Source organism: Convolutriloba macropyga, chromosome 5 (assembly GCF_964194025.1).
Source record: "Convolutriloba macropyga chromosome 5, txConMacr16.3, whole genome shotgun sequence".
Taxonomy (NCBI): domain Eukaryota; kingdom Metazoa; phylum Xenacoelomorpha; order Acoela; family Convolutidae; genus Convolutriloba; species Convolutriloba macropyga.
Genome location: NC_134472.1, coordinates 1,289,430 through 1,316,355, shown reverse-complemented (window position 1 = coordinate 1,316,355; position 26,926 = coordinate 1,289,430). Strand labels below are relative to the sequence as shown.

The window sequence follows — 26,926 nt, the reverse complement described above, 5'->3', positions numbered from 1 at the left end:
TGTACGAGCTATTTTTTGCTAATTAGTACTCGGATTATGGAACGATAATATCAATGCTAATTGGGTATAATGGCATAGGGTATTCTGGCATTGGCTATAATGGCATTGGGTAAATTGTCATGTGACCTACCAAAGCACATGGGAAAAGCGACTGTGTGTAAATAGGTTAAAAGCTTAAAGAATAAGAATTCCGCGATAAAAAATTTGACAAAAGCAAATAGTTCAGCATCTATGGCATTGTATTGTTTGGTACGTTGGCACGACGCCTTTTTGAACATTTTTTAAAACGAAATCTTTTGACAGTACAAATGCTAAAAGAAATGAAATTAAATTAGCAAATAATTATGCAACTGTGGTAATTCTGTAAATATTTTAATTGTCAACAATAAACCCAATACTAGGCACGCATGTAAATAAAGGCAAATCAAATTTAATAAAGTCAGAATTAAAATTAACTCATAAAAACTTGGAGTCGATCAAAGAAACCTGTCAATTTTAAAACTGGTCCAAGCGTTGTAGTGATTTCAGACAATGTTTGTTGCCCAAGTATGCGTAAGCCTCTCTTATGGGGTCTCCTCTGATTGGACGACGACTGTTGAAGTGGCCGTAAGTGTGAACAATGTATGAACAGTTGAATAAGGATTCCCACTCGTGGGATTTTCGTCTGTTTGCGTAGAAGTACTCGGCTGTTGCTAACTTCCAACCAACAGGTGCGAACGAGTAAAACGGCAAAATAGAGAGCTGAGGACCTGAAGACAGAAACTCCGATTTAGTTATTATGGAGAATTTGTTACCACACAACCATTTATGAAAAGTATATTTTGGTCGTAGAACTTCCATTTATGAACAATTTTGGTCATAGAAAATCCATTTATGAACAATTTTGGTCATAGAAAAGTCCATTTATGAAAAATTTTGGTTATAGAACTTGCATTTACGAAAAATTTGGGTCATAGAAATTGCATATATGGAAAATTTAGTCAGATAACTTAATTTATAAAAATGTTAATAATAAAACTTCCATTTATAAATGGAAACAAAAGTGGTGAAACTTAAGATCCTCAATAGGAAAAAGCACCAAAAACAGTGAACAACCAGTCGGCTGAAACGTTTTAAGCCCCCTTTTTGATTAGAAATACCTTTATGAAAGCAGTTAGTGGTTTGAGATTGAAAAAAGTACTTTTTTTTGTTTGAAATTGTTTTCAAGGCTCAATCAAAACGTACAGATAAACACAAATTTGACTGAAATTTGTCACAATCTTTAGCCTCGGAGTAATTCTTACTTAAATTTGATACACGTTCATGTTACACTAAAAAAATACTGGATCTCATTTGCCTGAAAACTTTGAAAAACCATACCCCCTCACGCCAAATTGGTAAATCATTTGAAAAATGCATTCTTATATGGAGAATAATCTCGATTTGGAAGTGCCACGAAGCTGTTAATTTCGTTTTCGAAACAGACTAAGCAAAAACATAAGACTTCAGACTTTTGCACTCCGGAGAAAGAATTAATAATTTTATTAGCACTGTAATTTTGAACAATTCGCTAACAAAAATGATTCAAATTGCTTCTTGCTTTCAGCAACCTCTTGCGAGGGAAGTGTTAGGGATGGTTGAAACTTTTCGTGTTGTTTTTGTCACGAAGCTGTTCATTTCGTATTCAAAACAAACAAAAACAACAACTGAAGACTCCTTTCTCACTCTCATGAAAGATCCAAAACTTTCATCAGTACTTTTGAACAATTTGTTCAAACTAAAATTTGTCAATTTGGAAGGTTCTGGCGACGGAATTGTTAATGGTGACTGAGACCCTACAGAAAACTTAAGGCCTAGCTTCTCTATCATTGTTGTTTTTAGCTTAAAATCAGTTGAAAATAAATTTAGAGAACATGGTGCAACTCATTATTAATACAGTATGAAACACACAATTTTTTTAATTGAGAAACAAAGAATTTAAAACCCATGTGTTGACTTGATCAGAATCGTCGAGCATTAGATATGACTTTTGAGACAGAAATAACCAAACCAATTGGAATACAATTTTTCAGTCGTCTTTGACAAACCATCGCTTAAACTAACTTAAATTTTGACAAATCTTGTACGGCGGCTATTATTTTTGATAAGTTAGGTTGAATTGTTCTAAGGGAATCGACACGTTATCTTTGAGTGATAAAAACTGATAAGGTAGAGTACCTTTGGGCATAAAAAAACAATCACAACTAGCGCAAAAGACGGCGAAAAAGAATACTCGAGCAGAACAGTTGTTTCTCCCTGTAATAAAATTTTAGTTATTGAGTGAGTTTTTTTGTTGAAAGAACATAGTTGCGTAGTTGCAGAGAAGGAAAATGCTTAGTTAACTAAAATTCTTTGTTCAGAATTAATAAGTTGTGGCAAATAACAGTGCTACTTGGAGGCAGAACGTGATAGAGTTAGTAAGTTATTTGGCCCTGGAAGCTCATTGATTCTTGAGCATATTGTGGGCAAATTGATTGAACAGCGTTTAATTTACTGCGGACAATTAGTGACTTTTGATAGAAAAATTGCTCTGTTGTTGAAATGGTCCAATTATTTGGTTACGGCTATAACCTCACTAGCTGCCGTTTTTGCTTCTGTTGAATGTTATTTGAAATTTTTGGAATGAATTTTCTGAACAATCAAGAGATCAAACCTTTTGGGGACAAAACTTTTTGTACACTTCCAACAAAACGAGTAACCACGCAACAAATCCGTTGAAAATTTGAAGTTTTAGGCGCCAGCCAGTCTCCAGGGAAATGCTTTCTAATGGAAAGTACAAATCTCTACAAAGAAAAACGTTTGTCGCTGATTTTTGATTTATGTTAATGTTTTAGCTTTATCAAAATTTTTGCATCTTTTTTATGAGGTCAATGCGCCATAATCTGAAAGTGCAGTGACTAAAATTTCTTCTCAAGCCGGCACTGCTCTCTTATCTTTGACGAATATCATCAATCTTAATAACTAGTGAATGGATATTTTTGCATTTTTTTAAGAAATCAATGTGCCATAATATAAAAGTGTACTGACTAAAATTTCTTCTCAAGTCAGCACTGCTCTCTTATCTTTGACTATTATCATCAATCTTAATAACTAGTGAATGTGTTAGAATGTTTTAATGAATCTTAATAACTAGTGAATATTTTAGCTTTACCAATAGTTTTGCATCTTTTTTATGAAGTCAATGCGCCATAATCTGAAAGTGCAATGACTAAAATTTCTTCTCAAGCCGGCACTGCTCTCTTATTTTTGACTAATATCATCAATCATAATAACTAGTGAATGTGTTAGAATGTTTTAATGAATCTTAATAACTTGTGAATGTTTTAGCTTTACCAAAACTTTTGCATCTTTTTTATGAAGTCAATGCGCTATAATATGAAAGTGCAGTGACTAAAATTTCTTCTCAAGCCGGCACTGCTCTCTCATCTCTGACTAATATCATCAACCTTAATAACTAGTGAATGGATATTTTTGCATTGTTTCAAGAAGTCAAAGCGCCATAATATGAAAGTGCAGTGACTAAAATTTCTTCTCAAGTCGGCACTGCTCTCTTATCTTTGACTAATATCATCAATCTTAATAACTAGTGAATGGATATTTTTGCATTTTTTATGAAATCAATGCGCCATAATATGAAAAAGTAGTGACTAAAATTTCTTCTCAAGTCAGCACTGCTCTCTTATCTTTGACTATTATCATCAATCTTAATAACTAGTGACTGTATTAGAATGTTTTAATGAATCTTAATAACTAGTGAATGTTTTAGCTTTACCAATAGTTTTGCATCTTTTTTATGAAATCAATGCGCCATAATATGAAAGTGTAGTGACTAAAATTTCTTCTCAAGTCAGCACTGCTCTCTTATCTTTGACTATTATCATCAATCTTAATAACTAGTGAATGTATTAGAATGTTTTAATGAATCTTAATAACTAGTGAATGTTTTAGCTTTACCAATAGTTTTGCATCTTTTTTATGAAGTCAATGCGCCATAATCTGAAAGTGCAGTGACTAAAATTTCTTCTCAAGCCGGCACTGCTCTCTTATCTTTGACTAATATCATCAATTTTAATAACTAGTGAATGGATACTTGATACATCTTGCCAACTAACATTTTTGACGAAAACTGAGATATCTCATAAGGGTTATGTCAAGATAACTTTCCATGCTTGATCCTGGCATAAATTGGAAGAATTTCGGTGAATTTTGTAATATTCACACAAAAACAAAAACTTGACATTCTGACATGAGTGACAACAGCACAAGCATGCTCCAGTTCTTGGGAGAATAAATCTGCAAATTGGGTTACATACTCCTAGAATCTAATAAAAATTAGTTATTCAAAATCACTTTCTCCGATATATTTAACAACGCATTACTGCATGTTTATGGAAACTGTATTTGGAAAGTAGAAAAAAGAAAAACCTGAAATTTTTCACATACCTCGATTAGAAATTGAAACCTTCATTTTTATTACAAAAAAGTAACACATTCAAAAAAAGTTACTTTTCATTGTATACCTAACAAAATAATTGCATTCTGGAAATGAATTGCATTGGCCAGCTTCGACATCTTTAGGCAGTGATTTTATAAGAAGTTGAGGATATTTATTATAAAAGTGGAAAACTGATTTTGTATATTTCACCTGCCTTCGTTAAAGAGTGCAGATTTGTAAATCTGTTGAAAAGAGTAAAAGAAATTTAGTTGGATTTTCTACAATTTTATTAACATAGTTTCCTAAACCCTTTTTTAAAATGTGATAAACAAACAAATTGGAAAAGTCAATTTTTGGAACATTCTTTGCCTCAAGTTCACTTATCTCTGAAAATATCAGTGATGGCCAAGTTAGAAAATAAACAGCTCGACTACATTTGACTAAAGCTTGACTATCAGAGCGATCGCTAAGACTTAGACTCTTGTTCAGCATTGTTTTGGCCGCTAAATGCCAAACCTAGATAACAATGACACGGAAATTAGGGAAAAAATTATGGGAAATTTTTTTATTTGTCTTTTTGCTGTTGTCTGTAAAAGCTAGAACAATCGAAAAATTTTACGCATTTTTAGGCAGTCCCACTCAGAAAAAAAACTAAACTCAAAATCGGAAAGCAGCATTGGAAAAATATTTGCCTGTTAAATTCTTTTCTACTTTTTTGTGTTGAATCAGGAATGGAGTTGTATCGCCATTATATAAAACCATGTTTCAAACTCACTACTACAACAAACCGATTAATAGAAATCTTAATCATAATTTAGGCTTCACAAAAGGAAATATCCGTCCTTCCCACAGTTTCCAACAAAGACCGTTTTCTACGAACCGCGGACAACAGTGATACGCATTTGTAGATTTTATTCACGCTTACCGTCTTAGTTGTCGACACTGTCAACGTTACAGTATCCAATTTCAACTATATGTAAACATAGCCGGCAGATTGCCGGAAAATAGCCGCGATAGACGCTTGTGGCCTACCATGAATTGAAGCAACTAAAGAATTAAGATTGACAGATCGACCACGAGCTTTTTAATAGACCACTAGACTTCTTGGGTTAGATTAGAACTGTCATTTTAATGAGACGCATATGCTCTACAAGGAAAAATCCCTAATGGAGCTTTTTCAAAATTAATATTCGATATTAAAGCTCAAGACTTTTTTACTCAGGAATTAGGGCATATACGTTTGGCACTACTTAGATGCACACTATTGACCTTTAATTAGTAAATGTTCATAAAAGTTCCTTAAGTAAGTTCGGAAGTCATTTTTTGAGTGAGGTAAGTCACGCAAATGACCTAAAAGCAGAAATGACGTCACAAACACAAATTTTAACTGCAGAGCAGTAGAAGTCACTGAAGTCATTGAAAAAGTCAACTCCAGGAAGTCAATTTAAGACAAAACAGAAAAAAAGATCAAAAAATCGAAAGAACAGTAAAAATCAAAGTGAAATTGCCGCATGTGAACGAAAACCACTCGCGAGAGAGCGAATGTTTGTTCAAACACAGTTTTCTCACTCTACTTTAAAATTAGAGCAAAAAATATTGCGCTGCAAAACCACTCGTTTTTTCTCTCCATTTTCTGCTTCGGCGTGACCAAAATCTCCAATTTGACTTCTCACTACTCCAATCACTACTCCAATTTGACTTCAAAAATCATGAAATTGTATTAACAGATATTTAAAAAAGGGACAGCTCCCTAACACAATTCAATTTCTTTGAATTGTAAAAAACATAGCAAGACAAGTCATGACGTACAATTCAAAGAATTTTCATTGACTAAACAAAAAAGTAAACCTAGAACCGACTATGAATTAATTGAAAAAACCATTTCGAAAAAATCAGCTCAAAATTTTTAAAAAAAGAAAATCAATACCGAATGTCAACAAAAAACAACTAGCGAGAAAGGAAAAATTGGTTCAAACAAAAAACTAGGCCTAGAATGAGCTATGGATGGATTGGGAAAACCATTTAGAAAAAAATCCGATCAAAAAAATGAAAAAACAGTAAAAACCAATGTGAAATTGCCGCATGTGAACAAAAAAAACCACTAGCGAGAAAACGAATTTTTGTTCAATCACCGTTTTCTCACTCTACTTTAAATTAGAGCGAAAAAATTTCACGCCGAAAAACCACTTGCTTTTTCGCTCCACTTCCTGTTTCAGCGTGACCAAAACCACCACTCCAATTTGACTTCAAAAATCATGAAAATGTGTGAACAGATCTTTAAAAAAAAAGACAGCGCCCCAATACAATTCAAATTCTTTGAATTGTAAAAAACCAAGAGAAGGCCAATAATAGACTCAGCTATCGCTCCGCGGCTATTAAAAACCATCACTGCTATAATAGCCGCCTGGAACAGCTGACGCGACTATTAAAAGGATTGGTAAGTTTTAAGATTGCAAACATAGCACAGCAGGTCAGAAACCCATAAGGAGTATAAAAAGAGGGAAAGCCAGATCAAAATCTTAGTCTTCGATGCGAATATTACCTATTTTCATATTATGGTATATAATCATTCGCGTAAATTAATCATTTGGGTCTTTCCCTTTATTGTCCCTACACATTACAGACAATTATAGCCCCTTTCCCACGAAATTGTAGTTGTAGCCCCCCCCCCCATTATGCCATGATGGGCGTTATCACGAAACTCCTACCACGAAAGGGGGGCTATAATGGGAACGGCCCTATCTTTTGACGTACGTACCATTAATATTTGTTAAAGGCAGAGGTAGATTATAGAGAGAGGTGGCAATTCTTGTGGTGAGTAATGGTCCAATATGGTTCACTCTGCCCTTTGGGTCGAATATTCTCTTCATCTCCTTCATGATCTCATAGGCGAGTGGATGTCCCTTCTCCAGGTGGAAGTTCCCATTGATTAGGTTCTCAACCACTATACTGCCGTTTGGAGGGCGACAACCCATCGACATTCTTCTATATAGAGAAAACATTTTATAAAAAATCTGAAAATTTATTTTTGAGGGGATTCTGGCCATAGTTAATTGTAGCTTAGTTGGACCTAATGATCAGCTTCTCTTATGCTCAAATACCGTTCAAAGACGTCGCCAATTTGTTTTATAAATTCTCCTATCTCATTAAGTGAGCTATTGAAATAATGAAATCGCTCCCCATTTATTGGGCGAGATCCTCTTGGGCTATAAATTCTCTCCTCTCATTGGGTGAGATTGAATGAAACAAGGGCTCCCTTCCATTTGGGCGAGTAGAATTTTAATTAATTTCGCGCCATGGGCATCACACTCTTAAACTCACTCGTGTGAGATCACATGAAAAATCGTGTGTCGGCACGCGATTTTTCGGGAAAAAAGTGACACACGATAAATCTGGCTTTTACATGATTTTTCATGTAAATTTACATGAATTTCTCGGGTTGCGCATCACGATTTTTCGTGTGATTTACACGATTTTTCATGTGAATTTTCATGTAAAATCACACGAATTTTTGTTTGTTTGCACACGAAATTTGTGTTGTTTCACATGAGTTTTCATGTGATTACCACATGAGATGTTGTGTGTTTCTACATGAGAAATCACATGAAATTTCATGTAAATCACAAATTTAGGTGGCCCACTTTACCCCATTTCTTTCATTTTAAAGTTTTATCTTTGGTTTTAATCACTGAAAAACGCCCAAAATAGTATGTGACAGAACATTCTTGTGTTCTAAAAGAAATTGGGATGAGTACAACACCCACAGAGGTTGCATTATTCAAGAAGCGTTTTGAACCTATAACTATTGAGTGCACTACATCTACGTTGAACACATTATCCATTAAAATTTTTAAACTCTTTTTATTGGGCTCTTTTTGTTGGGTGTTTATCAAGCACGGCATAAATTTCCAATCCAGATAACTAACGTATAGTCCATTGAAATCATCAGCTTCTCTTTTTAAATGACAAAAACACAGAAAAAAATGCATTTTACCCAACTTCTTCAATTTGAAGTATTATCTTTGGTTTTAATCACTAAAAAGAGGACAATGTAGCATGAATTTATCATGGATAGATCAGTCGTCTGTTCTAAAGGAAATTAGGACGAGGAAAAATCTGAATTTTTTGTAAAAAAAAAACTTTTTTCCTCCTACATTCACTCACCTGAAAAATCGTGTAATTTTTCATCACACGAAGAAAATTTTCTCGTGTGAAATCACACGAGACGCATTTTTCAAACAAAAAATTGTGTGATTTTTCATCACACGAGAAAAAAATTGTGTGATATCACACGAGAGAGTTTTAGACTGCAAAAACACATAAGAATTATGAAAGTAGCATTGCAGCTGATCCGTGATTGAATAGTATCAATTATTCGTATCAACGTTTCCCGTGTCGAGGTTTGGCGGTGAATTTTCGTAAGAAATGCCGTGGAAAAAAAATTCACCGCGTATTTCTTACATTTTTTTGAGGTGAATGCGCTGAATCGCGGTGAATCATTTATTTGCACCGCGTTCTCAGTATTCTTACAAAACGATTCTTCCCTAAACGGGTTCGAACTTCTGCCCTCCTGCATGCCTTCAATTTTTTACTCCACTGAGCAAACTCTCACGTACTTCGTTGCCTATTTCTTGTAAATTTAAATCAGATTGAGTAAACGTTGGAAAGCAAATGCGGTGAATTTGTAAGAAATGTATTGATTTTCGCGATGATTTTTTGTAAGAATTGCGGTGAAATGCAGTGAAATATTTGTTTTCACCGCATTCACCGCAATCACCGCATTTCTTACAAAAATTCACCGCATTCACCGCATTTCTTACAAAAATTTACCCAAAAGCCTCAACCCGGGTTGGGTCAATTGTTCAAAAACTTTTGAGCATCCTTGAGGCTGATAATTTTGGCCGTCAGCTAAAAGTGCTATAAGTTCCAACCCTTTTCAAAAGCAGGTGTTAGACCGCACATCAGTTCAACCTTAAGTGGGAAAAAGAAATTTCAGTTTCTTATTCTTCAGCTGCTTCAATAAGTTAACCTGACTTCTGTGCCGCATCTATTTCAATGTTTAGCAGCAGAGAAGAAGTCAAGATTTATTTAGAGTATCGTGAGGGGATATAAATTAAAAAAACAAAAAATCAAGACTTCGAATAATTGTTCTGTCTGAAAAATGGTTTGGAGGACTTTCAACATTTTGAAGCTCCCAATCAATAGCAAAAAAGAAGGTATACAGGTTCGTTGAACAGCTGAATGTTTCCTGCAGTAAAAAAATTTAGTTTAGCTTCATTTGAGCTCTAGGTCAAACTTAGGCATTTGCAATGCTGACCAATGCCTTTCTCATATATCTTTTCTTCAAAAACTCATTTTTGTCGGACCGCTTTTAGTAGAATTGCAAGTGTGCAACTTGACAAATAGACTATCAGGTAAATGACAAATATAGGTTCTATCAGGTATGTTTGAAAAGTCCAGAATCAACTCTGTAATGATAACGTCAATTGATTTGACTTTATACACTTTTGACTTGATTACAAATTTGACTACATCTTTTGTCCTTGAGTAATTTGTTGCTAGAAAGGAACAATCTTTTTTGGTGTTACAGTCTTTTTGCACAAGACTCAAAATTGTGTGTTATCTTTGAATCAATTTGCTGTTGAGTTTGTTTTTTTTGCTATTATTATCACTTGACAATGGAGATGGATGCTACGTCATCAACGTCAACACCCCTCGCTTCAGAGGTTGTAGTGAGTACCATTCAGGACACAGAAATAAGTGCATTGAAAAAAAAGAAATCAAGCTCTTAAAAGCAAAAAATAACTTATATGACGAAGAAATTAGGGAACTAAACCAAAGCAAAAAATATTATTGATCGACTACGAGCGCTGGAGAGATACACGCGCAAAGACTCGTTAATAATCATAAATCTGCCCTTCGATGCTCGACAAGTTTGTAATGTAACACACGAAACTTTTAAATTTTTTCAGAAATTCTTGGGGTTCTAAATTAGTGAGGACAGTATCAAAGCGTGTCACATTATTACCAATTCCGGAAACGGGTTTCAACTAACAACAGTAATATGCAAAGTTATTTATTTTGCCGACAAACAAAGTGTCTATGAAAAAAGAAAGGGACTCAGAAAAACTAAAAAAAAACAAGATACACAACAAATTCATCTATCTAAACGAGCCACCTCCAGAAAGTGAAGCTCTGATCAAAAATGAAGCAAATAAACGAAACATTATCACTGCAACACACAATTGTTCGGTCTCGGTTTCAGTTGAAAATGATAGAGAGAAAAAACGAAATTTGTCAAAATTAACGAGATAGAAGATTTGGACTCAGTCAATGCTATAAAACGAAAAAAAGCGTTTCGAAATATCTTCTACAGACAACGTTTTCAATTCACCTGCATATAAACAACTTGATATTCAAAAAGAATAGAAAAAATACCACAAACTCAGTAACTGAATAATACGCTTCATAAAGTCTTTTTTAAACTTCATAAAGTCTGCTTATATATGTATAAGAGGAACTCAAAATCAACTAAAAATATTTAAAAACTGTTTCAGCACTCTGCTTTTGAATTCCGCAGACAGCGGCCTGTTGGTTGTGATTTACGCAACCAAGCAGACAGGGCCCAGGGGAGCAAAGAAACAGATTGTTTTCATTTATTGTTGGTGACTTCTGCAAGCAACAAACAAAAAACAATTAAGCACTGTTATATCAAATTAGTTGGTAGTTTTATACAAGAAAAAAAACAGTCTGTAACGGCAGGGAATTGATAACAAAAGGTATTTCTATGTCAGCAATGACAAATAAAAGAATCTGTCCTCCTAGTTAGTTCCAATTTGTTCTTCGAAACATTCGATCCGTCCCTAAGAACCTAGACGAGTTCGAAATTTACACTAACAGCATGTCTCAGAAACCCGAAGTAGTTTGCCATAATTGAAATTGGTTAAATCCTAGCTACAACAGTAACTGTTTTTGTTTGAAAGGTTATCAAACAATTATATCTAGCAATCGTAAAAAAGAGGTGGAGGGGCTGCTTTCTTCTTAAAAAACAGCATAAATTGTCAGTTAATAAAAAAATTAGAAACGAATTCCGTTTAAGTAATAACTGTTGCCATCAAAACCATAGAAGAACAAATCTGGTTCTCGTTTAATTACATGACATCCAATAATGAAGTCAATTTTTGATGGTCAAAAAATATCTCAACCGCCTAATGGTAGACCCAGAAACAAAACACGTACTTTGTGGCGATTTTATTGTTAAAATTTTAATAAACATCAAAATAGCCAAAAGTTTAAAAAGCCTTTCAGCCGGAAACGGTCTCAGTATATCAAACAATTATGATTCAACGAGAGTATCAATTAGTAGAGGTACGCTCTTTGACGCAATATTTTCATACTTTTTTTACAGAAACAAAGTTAAATCCACTTGTATAACAGATCATCACACGGTAGAAGGATCTTCTGACCTCAATGGCAGTTCAGAAAAAACCTTAAAGCTCTAAAAAGCCGCAATTGGCATAACTCAGATAATCCAATTACAAAAGAAATACTCAAAAAGAATCTCAGGTATCAATTTGAGTTCAACAGAACTAGCTCAGAACTCTTACTGATAGACAACGCCTTCAAAAAATTTCACGAAAAGCTCACTTAAGCATTAAACAGTCACCTCTTCGAAAAATACCATACACGAAAAAAATTAATTGACAATGAGGTTTAAAACTTAGGTACGAAAAAGCATAGTCTGAAGAAACTGGTAGATGCAACTAGAAGTCTACAAATTAACGAAAATTTTCAAAAAACAGAATTTAACGAGTTCTTCTCAATTATTGGAAAACATGAAATGCAGATTGTTTAACAAGAAAAGCTGTTTCGATAGGAAACCAGTAACAGCATGTTTCTAAAAACATAATGTGAAAGTGACTTAAAATACGCTATCAAAAACTGTGAAAACTAATTTAGCCCTGATTGCTATGTCTTGAACAATTTTTTCATTTAAAAAGTTTCTGACTGTTTAACAGCTCCTTTACAGCTATTGTTCAACAAATGCTTAGAACTTGAATGACACCCAGAGAGTCTGAAAATTGGAATTATTATACCGTTCCTCAAAAACGGAAATGAAGATGACCCACCAAGTTTCAAGCCAATTTCGTTGCTTCAAATTATTGTGAAAGCCTTTGAGCGGATTATATTTGATCGAATTCAAAACTACCTAATTGTTTTTGAAATTCTCTTAGATTCACAATTTGGCTTCGGGCACGGGTAGAGCACAGTTGATGCCATTGCAACCTTAATAGAAGAAATAAGGTCAAGTCTCCACAAAAACAACAAAAAAAGCAAATGTATTTCTCTAGACTTAAAGAAAGCGTTTGTTACTGTCGATCACAACATCCTACTGCAAAAGTGTTAGTGATGGTCTACGTTGTCCTATATACAACATTTTACAATCATATTTGTGCAAAGAAATGCAATATACATTAATTGGAGTTAAAAGTGCCAAACTGAAGCTTATAGAACTATGCGTGCCACAGTGTTCAATTCTTGGCTTTCTTTTTGTTTGTTATCTAAATGAATGTCTGATCTTGTCCCAGATAAAATCAAATGTTATTTTATTCGTAGATTACACTGTTGTGAAGAGCAGAAGTTCTGCATCAAAAATTGACGAAGATCACGACAAAGCACTAGATAACGCCAATGATTGGCTCATAAAAAACAAACTAACGCTAAACAAGAAAAAAACAAAAAGCATGCTTTTTGAGATGAAAAAATGCTGTGTAAAGAACATACATAAAAAACCATAAAATTGAGGAAAAACAAAGTTTCTAGTACCTGGGCATGACGATAGATAATGAATTACTTTTCTCAAAGCACTCAAAGCATGTGGTCACAAAAATTTTGTCGAATTGTTCTATCTTTTATAAACTGAGAAACGTTTTGAGAGAATCACAGATAATCAAAACATTTAGAAACATACATAACAACAATAGTACAATATGGAGTCTTGATATACGGGTCAACAACAATCACAACAATTAGGGAAACAGAAAAAGTTGTCAAACGTATCATGCGGTTAATTTTTCATCGAAAAATGTGAGAAAGCAGTTCCAAGGAAAGAGTTACATGCCTATGAGGTACTCAAGCAAACGCTTAAAACATAAGGGGACAATTTAGTATTTCACCAATTTCAAAGGGCTTCTCAATGCAAAACTGCCTTAAAAAGCAAACGGTTGATTAAAACAAAAAAATCTCTAGGTAAACTTCTATTTCACAGTTTTCAATAATAGTCAGGATAAGGCGGGACTTAAGAATGCTTTTTGGTTACGATGATGAAAAAATTGAAAACAAGTCTACTGCCGAAACACAAAGTTTCTGTCGTCAGTATCTAGATAATTATATTTTGGGTAATGAGGACAAAGTCAGAATTTTGTATGAGTTTTAACATCACAACTCAAAGGCGTTCCAAAACCATAATGTTTTTACTGCTAGATTTAATGGTACCATGTCAAACAGTCAGTCCCTCCTCCTTTTCTTTCTTTTTGAATCACTTTATCCAGATAAACTAAATGAGACACTTGAGAACGCGCGGTCGGCCCAATAGTGCTCCCCTACACTAAAAGATGTGAGTGCATTTGTAAAGGTAATTGTGAAGCTACTTATTGACTGATGGGAACAATTTTTTTTATTATTTTTATTATTATTAAACGGCAACGTATCGATCAATATCATTAATTGCTTATAAATTCACAGAGAAGAGCATTTATTGGGTCAACTTGCTGAATAACAGACTCACTTTGCAATATACGATTTTTGTAAAACAAAGGTGGATGTTGAGAATAGCAGAATTTTGGACAAGCAGAAAAACCCTGGAAATTTTTATCAGTTGTGGCCAAAAAGTGAGTTTATATAACAGAATTAACTGCGATCTGAAAATCCTTTTAGAATATTTCATCATGGCAACCAGAAGTCAACCTCTTTCATGATATTTTTGCCAATTTAAACAAAGACGATCGATGCGGTACACTTGCGCATCATATTCCGATTCAGTAAACTGCAAGCAAATTACATTCTACAAAAAATATTAACATTTAATTGATTAACCAAAATGCATATCTTGATTTTTTTTTGTATATAGATTTCCTGCAATCGAGTAGAAGTTGATTTGCTGACTTATTACCTTTAATGAACTCCGATGCAAAAATAAGCCTTTCAATTTCGGGGGTATTTTTCATTTTAAAATATTCATCATGTGTCAGAATCGTTTTTACATTTTCTATAGGTGTTCCAAATTTTTAATTCAAAGTAACTAAAAACCTTATTTTATTTAAATGTTGACGTAGCAGACGAAAAGTTTGAAAACACAGCTGCAAAAACAATCACTGCATTTTTTTGTAGAAAAACGTCGAAAAAATTATGGGCGCAAAAAGTTCACACAACGGTACGCTTCGAACGCCGAGCTCCTGAGTCCAATTCCTTCTCGACTAAGGCATTAACCTCTCGGAAATCAGGTCTTTGTTATCGTATCTCTAACAATCGGTTTTGCTTGATCAACAAACTTTATTTCAAAGTTAGAGCAATTGAAATAATTGAAATCCCTCAAAAATCAAGAAGATGTGCGTGAAAAAGTCACACGAGAAGTCACAGATTATTCTAGATGAAAAACGCCAAAACGATCGAGCAAAAAAATAACACACACACACACACACACACACACACACACACACTCACACACACACACACACACACACACACACTTACATACCACTGATAACACACCACACACTCACCAGCACATCACACACACACCACACTCACACACACACACACACTCACACACACACACACACACACACACACCCACACACACACACACACACACACACACACGCACGCACACAGGTTTACAATAAATGCTTCTCATTCAAAAACAATTAATAAAATGTCAGAAGAATATCTTTCACAAAGTTATAAGGCAAAACGAAAACTTTAATTTCCCTTGCGTCATTGTGCAGAACAATGACAAATTATTGTCCAATTTTATCATGTTATATCAACGTTCAGTATGAGAGAAAAATTTGAAACAGTAACTGCGGAAGTAGTATCAGGAAGCGCAGGATGTTTGTCACTCATTTTATAGATATATTCTGACAGGATTCTGCAACTATTGTTCATTATATAAGAAAGAATTAAATAGTTCTGAAGTAACTTAATCAAAAGAACCGTAATTCGATTATAAAAATTTGTTGTTTTTGATTTATGATTGTTTGCTTGTAAGGGCACATTTTCTGCATTATATATTTTAGTGTGAGTCAAGTCCTTTCTGTTTGATTTAACAAGTTAGGAACTCATTTGCTTTTGTTTGCAAAAATGCTGCGTTCTACCACTTTGAGAAAACTAAACTCCTTTACGAGTTGTGTTAGAAGATTTATGTAAGCATTTCAATTCCTTAATGATCACTCTAAAACGAACACTATTTTTTACAGAAACAAAAATTGGCATTCTCTTCAAACTAATGAAATATTAAAGTTTTTTGTACAAATTTTTGAAAACATCATTTAGAATTAATTTGGAAACTTTATAAAAGCTTCTCCATTATCTTGAGCAATTGAAAACCCTACATGCTCTTTTTGATCTGTGAAATTTTATCAGATCTCATAATTTATTATGTTTTTTTAAACATTTTAGAGGAATCTTAAGTTAAATCTTACGACTTAATTGATCATCTTAAAAGATGTAATCATTAACTGGTCGGATTTTTTATGAATCGTATTGAGTTTTTTAATATTTTTCAATGTTGAATGACCAGGGATCATGGTTTATTCTCGCATAATCAAACAAAAAATTAAGAAACTTGTAATTCCCGGGACATAACACCAAAAATTGTCTCTTCAGAAACATCAAAAATCAAGTTTAGTCGGGAAAAAATTAATTCAAAGTGTTGGGTTATGGACTTTCGCAAGCGGAATAAAAAGCGTTTTTAACTAAGTAAAAGAATTAATTTCTCAAAAATGAGAGAATAACAAAATGATATTTTACAGTAGAATTTAGAGATTTACAGGAGAGATCTGATTATTAGATCAAGATGGTGATTTGAATTTGGGGATGAAAAAGGACTCAAAAATCAGCTGTATATATACCCATTATCAGTGTGAAAAAGTCAAGATACAAAACTAATCTTAGCACCGTGATTTATAGTGGGGGTCGCAAAGGTTACCCAATATGGTTTGCTTCTGCAAATCAGTCGCAAAGGGAACCATAAATGGAATGCATTTGCACTTTTCTAAGAATTCATTCACACTTCCGGAGATATCATCATCATTTAATACATGCTGGGAAGATTTTACATCAATTAATCTAACTCTAATAATAGTTATCTAGATTCACCAATTTGAACCGAATATTGATTCTCAGCACCATTTCTTGACGATTCATTTATATAATTTCTTTGATCAAAATCAAATTGCTTGTCTTTCTAATCTGGTAAGTCAAACTTTCTTTCTAATTCTCACTAAGTTTAAGACTATAGTTTGATCGAAATTCTAACACCCCCACTCAGACTTGAGCTGATTGCGTAGAGTCTGTTCCCATCAAAACTGCTCTGAATGTTTCCACTTTCGAAACGGGTAAGGACTTTGTGAAGATGTCCGCTGCCATTTTGTCTGTAGGAACGTAATGAATTGAAATAGTCCCATCCTCCGTTTTGTCCCGGATGAAGTGAAACTTTGTTTCGAAGTGCTTGCTCCTTTTGTGCATGACTGGGTTTTGGCAGAGTCTGATACAACTTTGGTTGTCTTCTCCAATTGCTATTGGACGTTTCTGTTGGATGCCAAAATCCTCTAGAAGTTGTTGACTGTGAACATGATGTCTGGCCTCGTCTGTTTGGCCAGATACAGAAGTGATCCAACCAAGCTTCTGTAGATCCTCTGGTCCACTTTCTCGTCTCCGTTCTGTGCTGTCTGAAGTTTCAAATTCAAATCAGCTGGAGTTCTTGAGGGTTTGCATTGATCCATTTGAAACCGCTCAAGCATTGTTTCTATGTAGCGTTCTTGGTCGACTGTGACTTTGCCCTCTTCTCGTCTGATTCTTAGACCCAGAAACCAGTGTAGTCTCCCTCTGTCTTCCATGTGAAAGGTTGCTTCTAGTGCCTTCTTGACATCAGAGACCACTGTCATACTTCTTGATGCTACTATGATGTCGTCAACCCAGACCAAGATGAAGGTGTTATCCTCTGCTTCTGATCTTGCGAACAAGCAGTGATCGTTCCTGCTTCTGGTGAACCCCTGTCTCAGTAGGAAGTTTGCCAGCTCTTTGTACCAGTTGTTAGCAGCCTGTTTCAAACCATAAATTGATTTATTTAGTCGACATACTAACTTCTCCCCATCTGATCCGCGTTTTACAAACTCCTGTGGCTGTTCCAGATACACTTCTTCCTCGATTGGTGAGTGCAGGAAAGCAGTCTTGACATCAAATTGGTGCATCACATGGCCTTGCTTTGCTGATAGCTGAAGTAGAATCCTGAATGTCTCTGGCTTACAGGTAGGCGCAAAAGTCTCAAAGTAGTCCAGTCCTTCCACTTGTTTGAAGCCTTTCGCCACATAGCGCGCTTTGTATTTGTCCACTTGACCACTGGGTCCCAATTTCACTTTGTAAACCCATTTGCCCGGTATGACGTCCCTGTCTGTGGGTGGTCTCACTAGGTTCCAAGTCTCGTTGTCTTGGAGTGCCTTGACCTCGTCCTTCATTGCCCGGTGCCACTGGTCCCAATCGTCACCTTGCTTGGCTTCGTAGACTGTTTTGGGTTCCACATAGTCGCCCTCAGTCACAGCAAGATGGGTCCTGACTTCTCCAAAAAATTGCGGAACATTCCTTGCTCGTGTCCCTCGTCTGGGCTCCGCTCTGTCCGCGTGTTCCAGTGCATCTTCGTTGAAGCCAACTCTCTCTAACTGTGAGAAGTCTTCTGTGTCACTGTCTTCCAGTGAATCTGAGTCTCTGTGACTCCCTCTTGTTGCAGTAGATTCTTCATCTAGTGCTGTTTCTCCAACATCCGAGGCCTCTTGTCTCAGTGTTGTTTCTTGAGTATTCACGCTCCCTGCGTCATGCCACTCCTCCTTTATTGCAGTAGATGTGTCCTGTCGTTCTCTGTTGTCATCGTCTTGATGACCGTCATCTGGGTGGCAGATTCCCAGTTCCGACCCATCATCTAGTAGGTCCGCCGTTTCTTTGTTGTCAGGGATTGAGCCCACTTCAGACTCCTTGATGATCACATCTCGAACTGCCATCACCTTGCGTGTGTTGGGTATGTACACCAGGTATCCGTTTTCTCCTTCAGTGTAACCCACAAACTTTCCTTCCAGTGCCTTGGGTTCAAGTTTGCTGACTTCTCTGTCCCTCTTCCTCATGAAGACTGTGCAACCAAAAATAGATAATTTACTAATTGAAAGCTTAGGTTTTATACCTCTCATCAGCTCTGCTGGGCATTTTTCTTCTCCTCGTCTCACAACCAAGTTTCTGATCCTTGCTGCGTGAAGAATTGCTGCTCCCCACATCATCTTTGGAAGTCCTGAGTCAATGAGCAAACATCTTGCCATCTCCAGCAGTGTCCTGTTGCACCTCTCAGCTAACCCATTCTGTTGTGGCGTCTCTGGTATGGTCTTCTCCTGTAGAATGCCTGCATCTAAGCAGTACGTCTCAAACTGCTCTGAGAGAAACTCCTTCGCATTGTCTTGCCTCAGCTTCTTGGGCGTCCCCACACTGAGAACAAATTTCTTCAGGCTGGCCAGTGCTTCACTCTTTGCCTTAAGCAAGTCCACAAACACAAACTTCGTGTACTGGTCTGCAAACACAATGCAGAACCGGAACCCTGACAGTGACTCTACTCTGAAAGGTCCCATCACGTCTGTGAACACCCTCTCCAGCTTCTCTTCTGCGTGGGTCTCTGCCACTCTTGGTACTGGAGTCTTTGTGATCTTGGCCAATGCACACACATTGCATACATCATCGAGTTCCCCCACTGTCTCTGGTGCATTCCTGACCACATCCGCTTGATTCAAATGACCCAATCGTCTGTGCCACTTCCTTGCACTGTCAAGTTTCACGCTGTTGGAACTCATCTTGAATTCTAGAACGCTGCAGGGTAAGTAAAACAAATTATTTTCTTGTGTTAGTTTTACCCGAGTTCCCTTCTGGAGTTTCATGCAGCTGTTTCCTCTCTCGAAAGTGAAGCTATGTCCCCACTCCGTGCATCTTGAGACTGATAGGAGGTTTGAAGAATAGTCCGGCACACACAGAACATTTTTGAGTTCGCATTGGAATTCCCCTTTGTTTGAGGGTATGCTGATCCTCACACGGCCTCTGCCCACCACTCTGGAAGCCTCTCCGTTGGGATTTCTGACCACTGATTGAATGGGCACAAAGTCCAGAAACGCATCGATGTTCGTCACTATGTGATCTGTACAACCACTGTCCACTAGCATGCCTGCTGTCTTCCACTGGGTAAGAGCTGCCCAGCATTCCTCGTCTGGTGTAGCCAATGTTGGACCCATTGCCACTGACTCATGTTTGCCTCCATCTCTTTGTCTCTTGCATGCCCTGTCTAGGTGACCCTTCTCACCACACTTGCTGCATTGTGCTGTCTCCTTCTTCCTGCAGTCCTTGGCAAAGTGTCCAGGGATCCCACACACAAAGCAGTTTCCTTTCTTGGGTCCCTTCTTGAAGTCACGCTTCACTGCCAGTGCCACTGAACCACTTTGTCCCTTGTGTCTCTGCACCGTGCTCTCATGAAAGTTCTGCAGCCTTTTCCTCAACTCTGTGAAGTTCGTTGCCGAGTTGAATCTTTCCTGTATTACAAAACGTTCATACCTCATTGGCAGACCATTGAGGATCAAGGCGTTGAAGAGGGTCTCTGAGACTGCTTCCCCTGCTTCTTGTAGCCTTGTGAGCAATTCCTGTCCTCTGATGAAGAAGCTGTCCAAATCCTCAGAATCCTCGAGCTGCAGTCGAGCAAGCTGTGCCACTAAAGTCACCACTGTCGGCGTCTCCACACTCTGAAATCTCTCTTGCAAAAGCTTCCAAGCCTTTGCTCCATCTCCAATGCCATCATCTCCCACACAGTCATGTCTCATCAGCATGAGGGTTGTTGCATCTAGAGTCAGTGCCAGATGGCACCACACATTGTTCCGTTTCTCCTTGATGTCTGCAACTTCCTTCTCATATGCATCCTTCAGCACCTTGTGGTTCTTCTTCTCATCATTGGTTGCCCCATTGGCCAGTGGCGCAGGCTCATTGGGTTGCTCCTCTGTCCCCAGTAGTGATTTGTAGAGTCCCTTCGTCTGCATCATCGCCACAAATCTTGTGCTCCAGATTGGAAAGTCCTGTGCCTTTCCTGTGTAGGTCAGCAGCTTCACTGTCTGTTGATCCATTGAAGTTTGAGCAGGCAAAACAGTTGTGTAAAGAAAAGGTTCTAAGCGGAAAAGGATTATGACTGTCAACAACAAATTAGTTTTGTTTTGGAAATTAATTTTATGACTTAGAAAATTGCTGGGCCCATAACCTGTTGGGTTATGGACTTTCGCAAGCGGAATAAAAAGCGTTTTTAACTAAGTGAAAGAATTAATTTCTCAAAAATGAGAGAATAACAAAATGATATTTTACAGTAGAATTTAGAGATTTACAGGAGAGATCTGATTATTAGATCAAGATGGTGATTTGAATTTGGGGATGAAAAAGGACTCAAAAATCAGCTGTATATATACCCATTATCAGTGTGAAAAAGTCAAGATACAAAACTAATCTTAGCACCGTGATTTATAGTGGGGGTCGCAAAGGTTACCCAATATGGTTTGCTTCTGCAAATCAGTCGCAAAGGGAACCATAAATGGAATGCATTTGCACTTTTCTAAGAATTCATTCACACTTCCGGAGATATCATCATCATTTAATACATGCTGGGAAGATTTTACATCAATTAATCTAACTCTAATAATAGTTATCTAGATTCACCAATTTGAACCGAATATTGATTCTCAGCACCATTTCTTGACGATTCATTTATATAATTTCTTTGATCAAAATCAAATTGCTTGTCTTTCTAATCTGGTAAGTCAAACTTTCTTTCTAATTCTCACTAAGTTTAAGACTATAGTTTGATCGAAATTCTAACACAAAGATTTAAATAACTTTAAAATTAGGGGCGAAGAATAGTGATTTTCAAGAATTTATCAATAAACGACGATAGCAAACCAGTAAACTTTCTGTAAATGACCGCTGAGAAAAAAATTTTTTGTATTAAATGTTGTGGAAAATTTGCTGCCGTTCATTTGCTGGCAAAACAAACTAACACGCTACTACCTCTTGGTCTTTGTGTCTTCTGTTCCCACAACATTTGATAGTCTCTTAAGAGATCTAATAATGACAGCATCAAGGTCAGAGTAGAATCCACCGTATTTGTACACAATTGCCATTCGCAACAAATCACTCAACATAACAGCTCTATTGTGTTCATTTTTCACCCTCCTCATCTCAGAGTCTATACCCTCTATCGGGGTATCCATAAACATTTCTGTCATGTTCACAGTGTAGAAAGATATTTGTCCATCTTTGAACAGCTGCAAAGACAATGGGATCCATTTCTTTTACAAACGCTAATTATTAACAAGTCGTTTTCATCGTCTGCAAGTGAGAAATTATGAAAAAATGTGCATATGCTAATTATTGATTGTATCAAATATCCGCAACATTATATTAATTTTGTCAGTTTTTCCACTTGTAGGAAAAAAACTGTAAATATCAAATGAAATACAAGCTTTTAAAATTAAAACAATAGAAAGAAATGCAAACATTGTAGAATTATGTATGCCTCCACATTTATTATTTTTAGCCTCAAAAGAAGCGTTCATAAGCATTGTTTGAAAAAAAGCTGGGATCACAAAAAAATGCAAAATATTTACAACAGCAGGAGAGAATTTTCTCTCGGCGAAGATAAAGAGGAGAAGAGAGCATGGCAATTAATTTCATTTTTACAGGCATGAATAATTCGGAAAAATTCATTTCAAAATAATATTAGACATCAACAGCATACATAATATGCTAGTTAATAGCCGGGGAAGAACAAAAACTCCATATCAACGTTGCTTTTTTAAAAAAAAAACTACAAAAACTTTCAATGGCTAAATGATACAATAGAAAAATTGATCAGGCGCAGCTTGCATGCCCTTTGTTTCTGAGTTGAAATAACAAGAAATGCTGACGACACCTTTAATTAACAATTAACTCACATTCTGTTCTTGACCGTTTCTCGTTTTTCCATGCGTAATACTTTGAGGTTGGTTACGATCTTTTCAAACAATCCCTATTTAAAAATCATCCGCTTTCTCTCAGATTTCTGTTTAATCTTAAATACTCTTTTAAACTGATTTGAACATTTTATATCAATTTTTTGCCAATTGTATCATCTGCTCGTTTGACGTGATGTACTTCGATTAGTTTTTTCAAAACCAGGACTGTTCCGTTCTTACAAAAAGTTTTTTGAGTCAACTAATTTTTTCTGTAAATAGAATGCGTACCCGGTCATGCGTCTCAGAGCATTTCAGTGCTGAACCAGCATATATCAATATCAAACGCAAATTCAATTCTGAAACATTGCATATCAAGTGTATTTCAAAAATGTTTTTGTGCAGTTTATCATCATCGTGATTGCAATAAGGTCATTGAGTTCACCCATACTAATTTCATCCCATACTTACTTCATACTGGCCATCAGCAAGAGCATAATGATTTTAGACTGATTCGGGACTGATCCAACCTTTAGCTAAACATTTTCTATATTGTTCAGCGTGTGATCTATGTTTTACTTTCCTACATCATATACTTTTGATTTGAGTGCAAAAGAAAGTCGCCGAGGAATTTTTCTGGCAACAGTAGGTTGATTTCTAAAAAAAATTTATTTTCAATTAAATATTATATACTCTATAAAGTTTTTCCTCATTTACTTTTTATTGTTTTAACTAAATTGTTACAAAACAGTAGACAGGTATCGGAGCTTTTCATGAGTACAAAGTCACCGCTTTGTCACCAATGTCAGCAAAACGTTAACGTTCAATTTTAATCCGCACTTGGATTCTCCTGGTAGGGTTCCGACGGGTAACAAAAAAATACTTGACAAAACAATTCCCAAGAAATCTGATCTTAGGGATGAAAAAGAACTTCTTCTCTGGTATTTTGAAAAAATTGCGTTTTCTTTTTATCGGAACAGAGCATGCACAATAATTGAAAACAATCGACTTTGAATTGAAACTATTGTCCAGAATTTTGATTTCTTTATCCTAATTGTTGTCTATAAATGAACTGAATGTCTTGAGTAACCAAAATCATTACTTAAATTAGAGGTCGTTAAATTTTTCGGAAGATATATGAAGCTATCATATAAGATATCATCTAAAGAAAAATAAATATATCAGATTTTAATAAATTCGTGATAATACACATTTTTAATAAGTAGAAAGCTTTAACACTTAATAAATTCGTGATAATACACATTTTTAATAAGTAGAAAGCTTTAACACTGAATAAATTCGTGATACTACACATTTTTAATAAGTAGAAAGCTTTAACACTGAATAAAATCGTGATAATACACATTTTTAATAGGTAGAAAGCTTTAACACTGAATAAATTCGTGATAATACACATTTTTAATAAGTAGAAAGCTTTAACACTGAATAAATTCGTGATAATACAATTTTTAATAAGTAGAAAGCTTTAGCACTGAATAAATTTGTGATAATACACATTTTTAATAAGTAGAAAGCTTTAACACTGAAAAAATTCGTGATAATACACATTTTTAATAAGTAGAAAGCTTTAACACTGAATAAATTCGTGATAATACACATTTTTAATAAGTAGAAAGCTTTAACACTGACTAAATTCGCGATAATACATATTTTTATTAAGTAGAAAGCTTTAACACTGAATAAATTCGTGATAATACACATTTTGGAATAAATTAGTGATAATACACAATTTTAATAAGTAGAAAGCTTTAACACTGAATAAATTCGTGATAATACGCATTTTCAATAGGTAGAAAGCCTTAACACTGAATAAATTCGTGATATTACACCTTTTTAATAAGTAGAAAGCTTTGACACTGAATAAATTCGTGATAATACGCATTTTTAATAAGTAGAAAGCTTTAACACTGAATAAATTCGTGATAATACACATTTTTAATAAGTAGAAAGCTCTAACACTGATTAAATTCGTGATAATACACATTTTTAATATGTAGAAAGCTTTAACACTGAATAAATTCATGATAATACACATTTTTAATAAGTAGAAAGCTTTAACACTGAATAAATTCGTGATAATACACATTTTGGAATAAATTAGTGATAATACACAATTTTAATAAGTAGAAAGCTTTCACACTGAATAAATTCGTGATAATACACTTTTTTAATAGGTAGAAAGCCTTAACACTGAATAAATTCGTGATATTACACCTTTTTAATAAGTAGAAAGCTTTGACACTGAATAAATTCGTGATAATACGCATTTTTAATAAATAGAAAGCTTTAAAACTGAATAAATTTGTGATAATACACATTTTTAATAATTAAAAAGCTTTAACACTGAATAAATTCGTAATAATGCACATTTTTAATAAGTAGAAAGCTTTAACACTGAATAAGTTCGTGATAATACACATTTTAAAGAAGTAGAAAGCTTTAACACTGAATAAGTTCGTGATAATACACATTTTTAATAAGTAGAAAGCTTTAACACTGAATAAGTTCGTGATAATACACATTTTTAATAAGTAGAAAGCTTTAACACTGAATAAATTCGTGATAATACACGTTTTGGAATAAATTAGTGATAATACACAATTTTAATAAGTAGAAAGCTTTAAAACTGAATAAATTCGTGATAATACACATTTTTAATAGGTAGAAAGCCTTAACACTGAATAAATTCGTGATATTACACATTTTTAATAAGTAGAAAGCTTTAACACTGAATAAATTCGTGATAATACACATTTTTCACAAGTAGAAAGCTTTAACACTGAATAAATTCGTGATAATACACATTTTTAATAAGTAGAAAGCTTTAACACTGAATAAGTTCGTGATAATACACATTTTTAATAAATAGAAAGCTTTAACAGTGAATAAATTCGTGATATTACACATTTTAATAAGTAGAAAGCTTTAACACTGAATAAATTCGTGATAATACACATTTTTAATAAGTAGAAAGCTTTAACACTAAATAAATTCGTGATAATACACATTTTTAATAAGTACAAAGTTTTAACACTGAATAAATTCGTGATAATACACATTTTCAATAAATAGAAAGCTTTAACAATGAATAAATTCGTGATAATACACATTTTTAATAAGTATACAGCTTTAGCAGTGAATTGATTTTTAATGGCACTGAAACTTGCTGTCCTGTTGTACAAAACTTTTGACATTTTTTCCGCTTGTTCTTTCCCTTTCATGGTCCTTGAAGCACCAATTCATTGAAAAACACCAAAATCAGAAATTGGCAGAAAAAACACAAAAATTTTGAAAGACTTTTTGCAAACAATTTTTATAAATAAGTGCAAAGACTTTTACATCAAACTGATTCTTCCTATTACAATTTCTCGTCAATTACATCCTGCTTACCTTGAGAAAAGTGTCCGATCGGCGCTGATGCAGCAAACCAGCCTAATGAATGTCCACCAAAGCGACTATGAGAATACTTACCCGGACCCAAGTGTCATAGACTTTCAGTACTGATTCATTAGATTCCCATAGTAGGTTCTTAAGTCAGTACTGAATCATAGTAACCTAAGGGTAAAGTTATCTTGCATTATGTTCAGACAAAACGGAGAATCAAATTTATGAGCTTTGTCTGTTTAGTATGATTTTCCTTTTTCATAATGTTCATAGAAATATCAGAAAAGATTTTGAAAATTTCAAAAAAATTTTGAATTTTTGGGAGACATTAATTTTGAGCATGAAAATAGCATTTATTGAGTTAAACTTGAATACCATAGTTATAAAACCAGTGAAACACCAGCAGTAAACCAGTAAACCAGTAAATACTTACCCGGACCCAAGTGTCATAGACTTTCAGTACTGATTCATTAGATTCCCATAGTAGGTTCTTAAGTCAGTACTGAATCATAGTAACCTAAGGGTAAAGTTATCTTGCATTATGTTCAGACAAAACGGAGAATCAAATTTATGAGTTTTGTCTGTTTAGTATGATTTTCCTTTTTCATAATGTTCATAGAAATATCAGAAAAGATTTTGAAAATTTCAAAAAAATTTTGAATTTTTGGGAGACATAAATTTTGAGCATGAAAATAGCATTTATTGAGTTAAACTTGAATACCATAGTTATAAAACCAGTGAAATACCAGCAGTAAACCAGTAAACCAGTAAATACGGGGGGGGGGTTGCGGGCATCAATTACGCG

At 35.0% G+C, this 26,926-nt stretch overlaps 1 protein-coding gene across 1 annotated transcript; it reads right to left on the bottom strand.

The window, feature by feature from the left end:
• Positions 1-312: 312 nt before the first annotated feature.
• Positions 313-22,165, bottom strand: LOC142339715 (lactosylceramide 4-alpha-galactosyltransferase-like). Its single transcript, XM_075389936.1, has 3 exons — positions 21,794-22,165; positions 7,212-7,438; positions 313-749 (listed from the first exon to the last, which is right to left on the bottom strand). Exons 1-3 carry the CDS (start codon positions 22,009-22,011, stop codon positions 496-498), a joined length of 699 nt encoding a protein of 232 aa, XP_075246051.1. The 5' UTR covers positions 22,012-22,165; the 3' UTR covers positions 313-495.
• Positions 22,166-26,926: the final 4,761 nt, after the last annotated feature.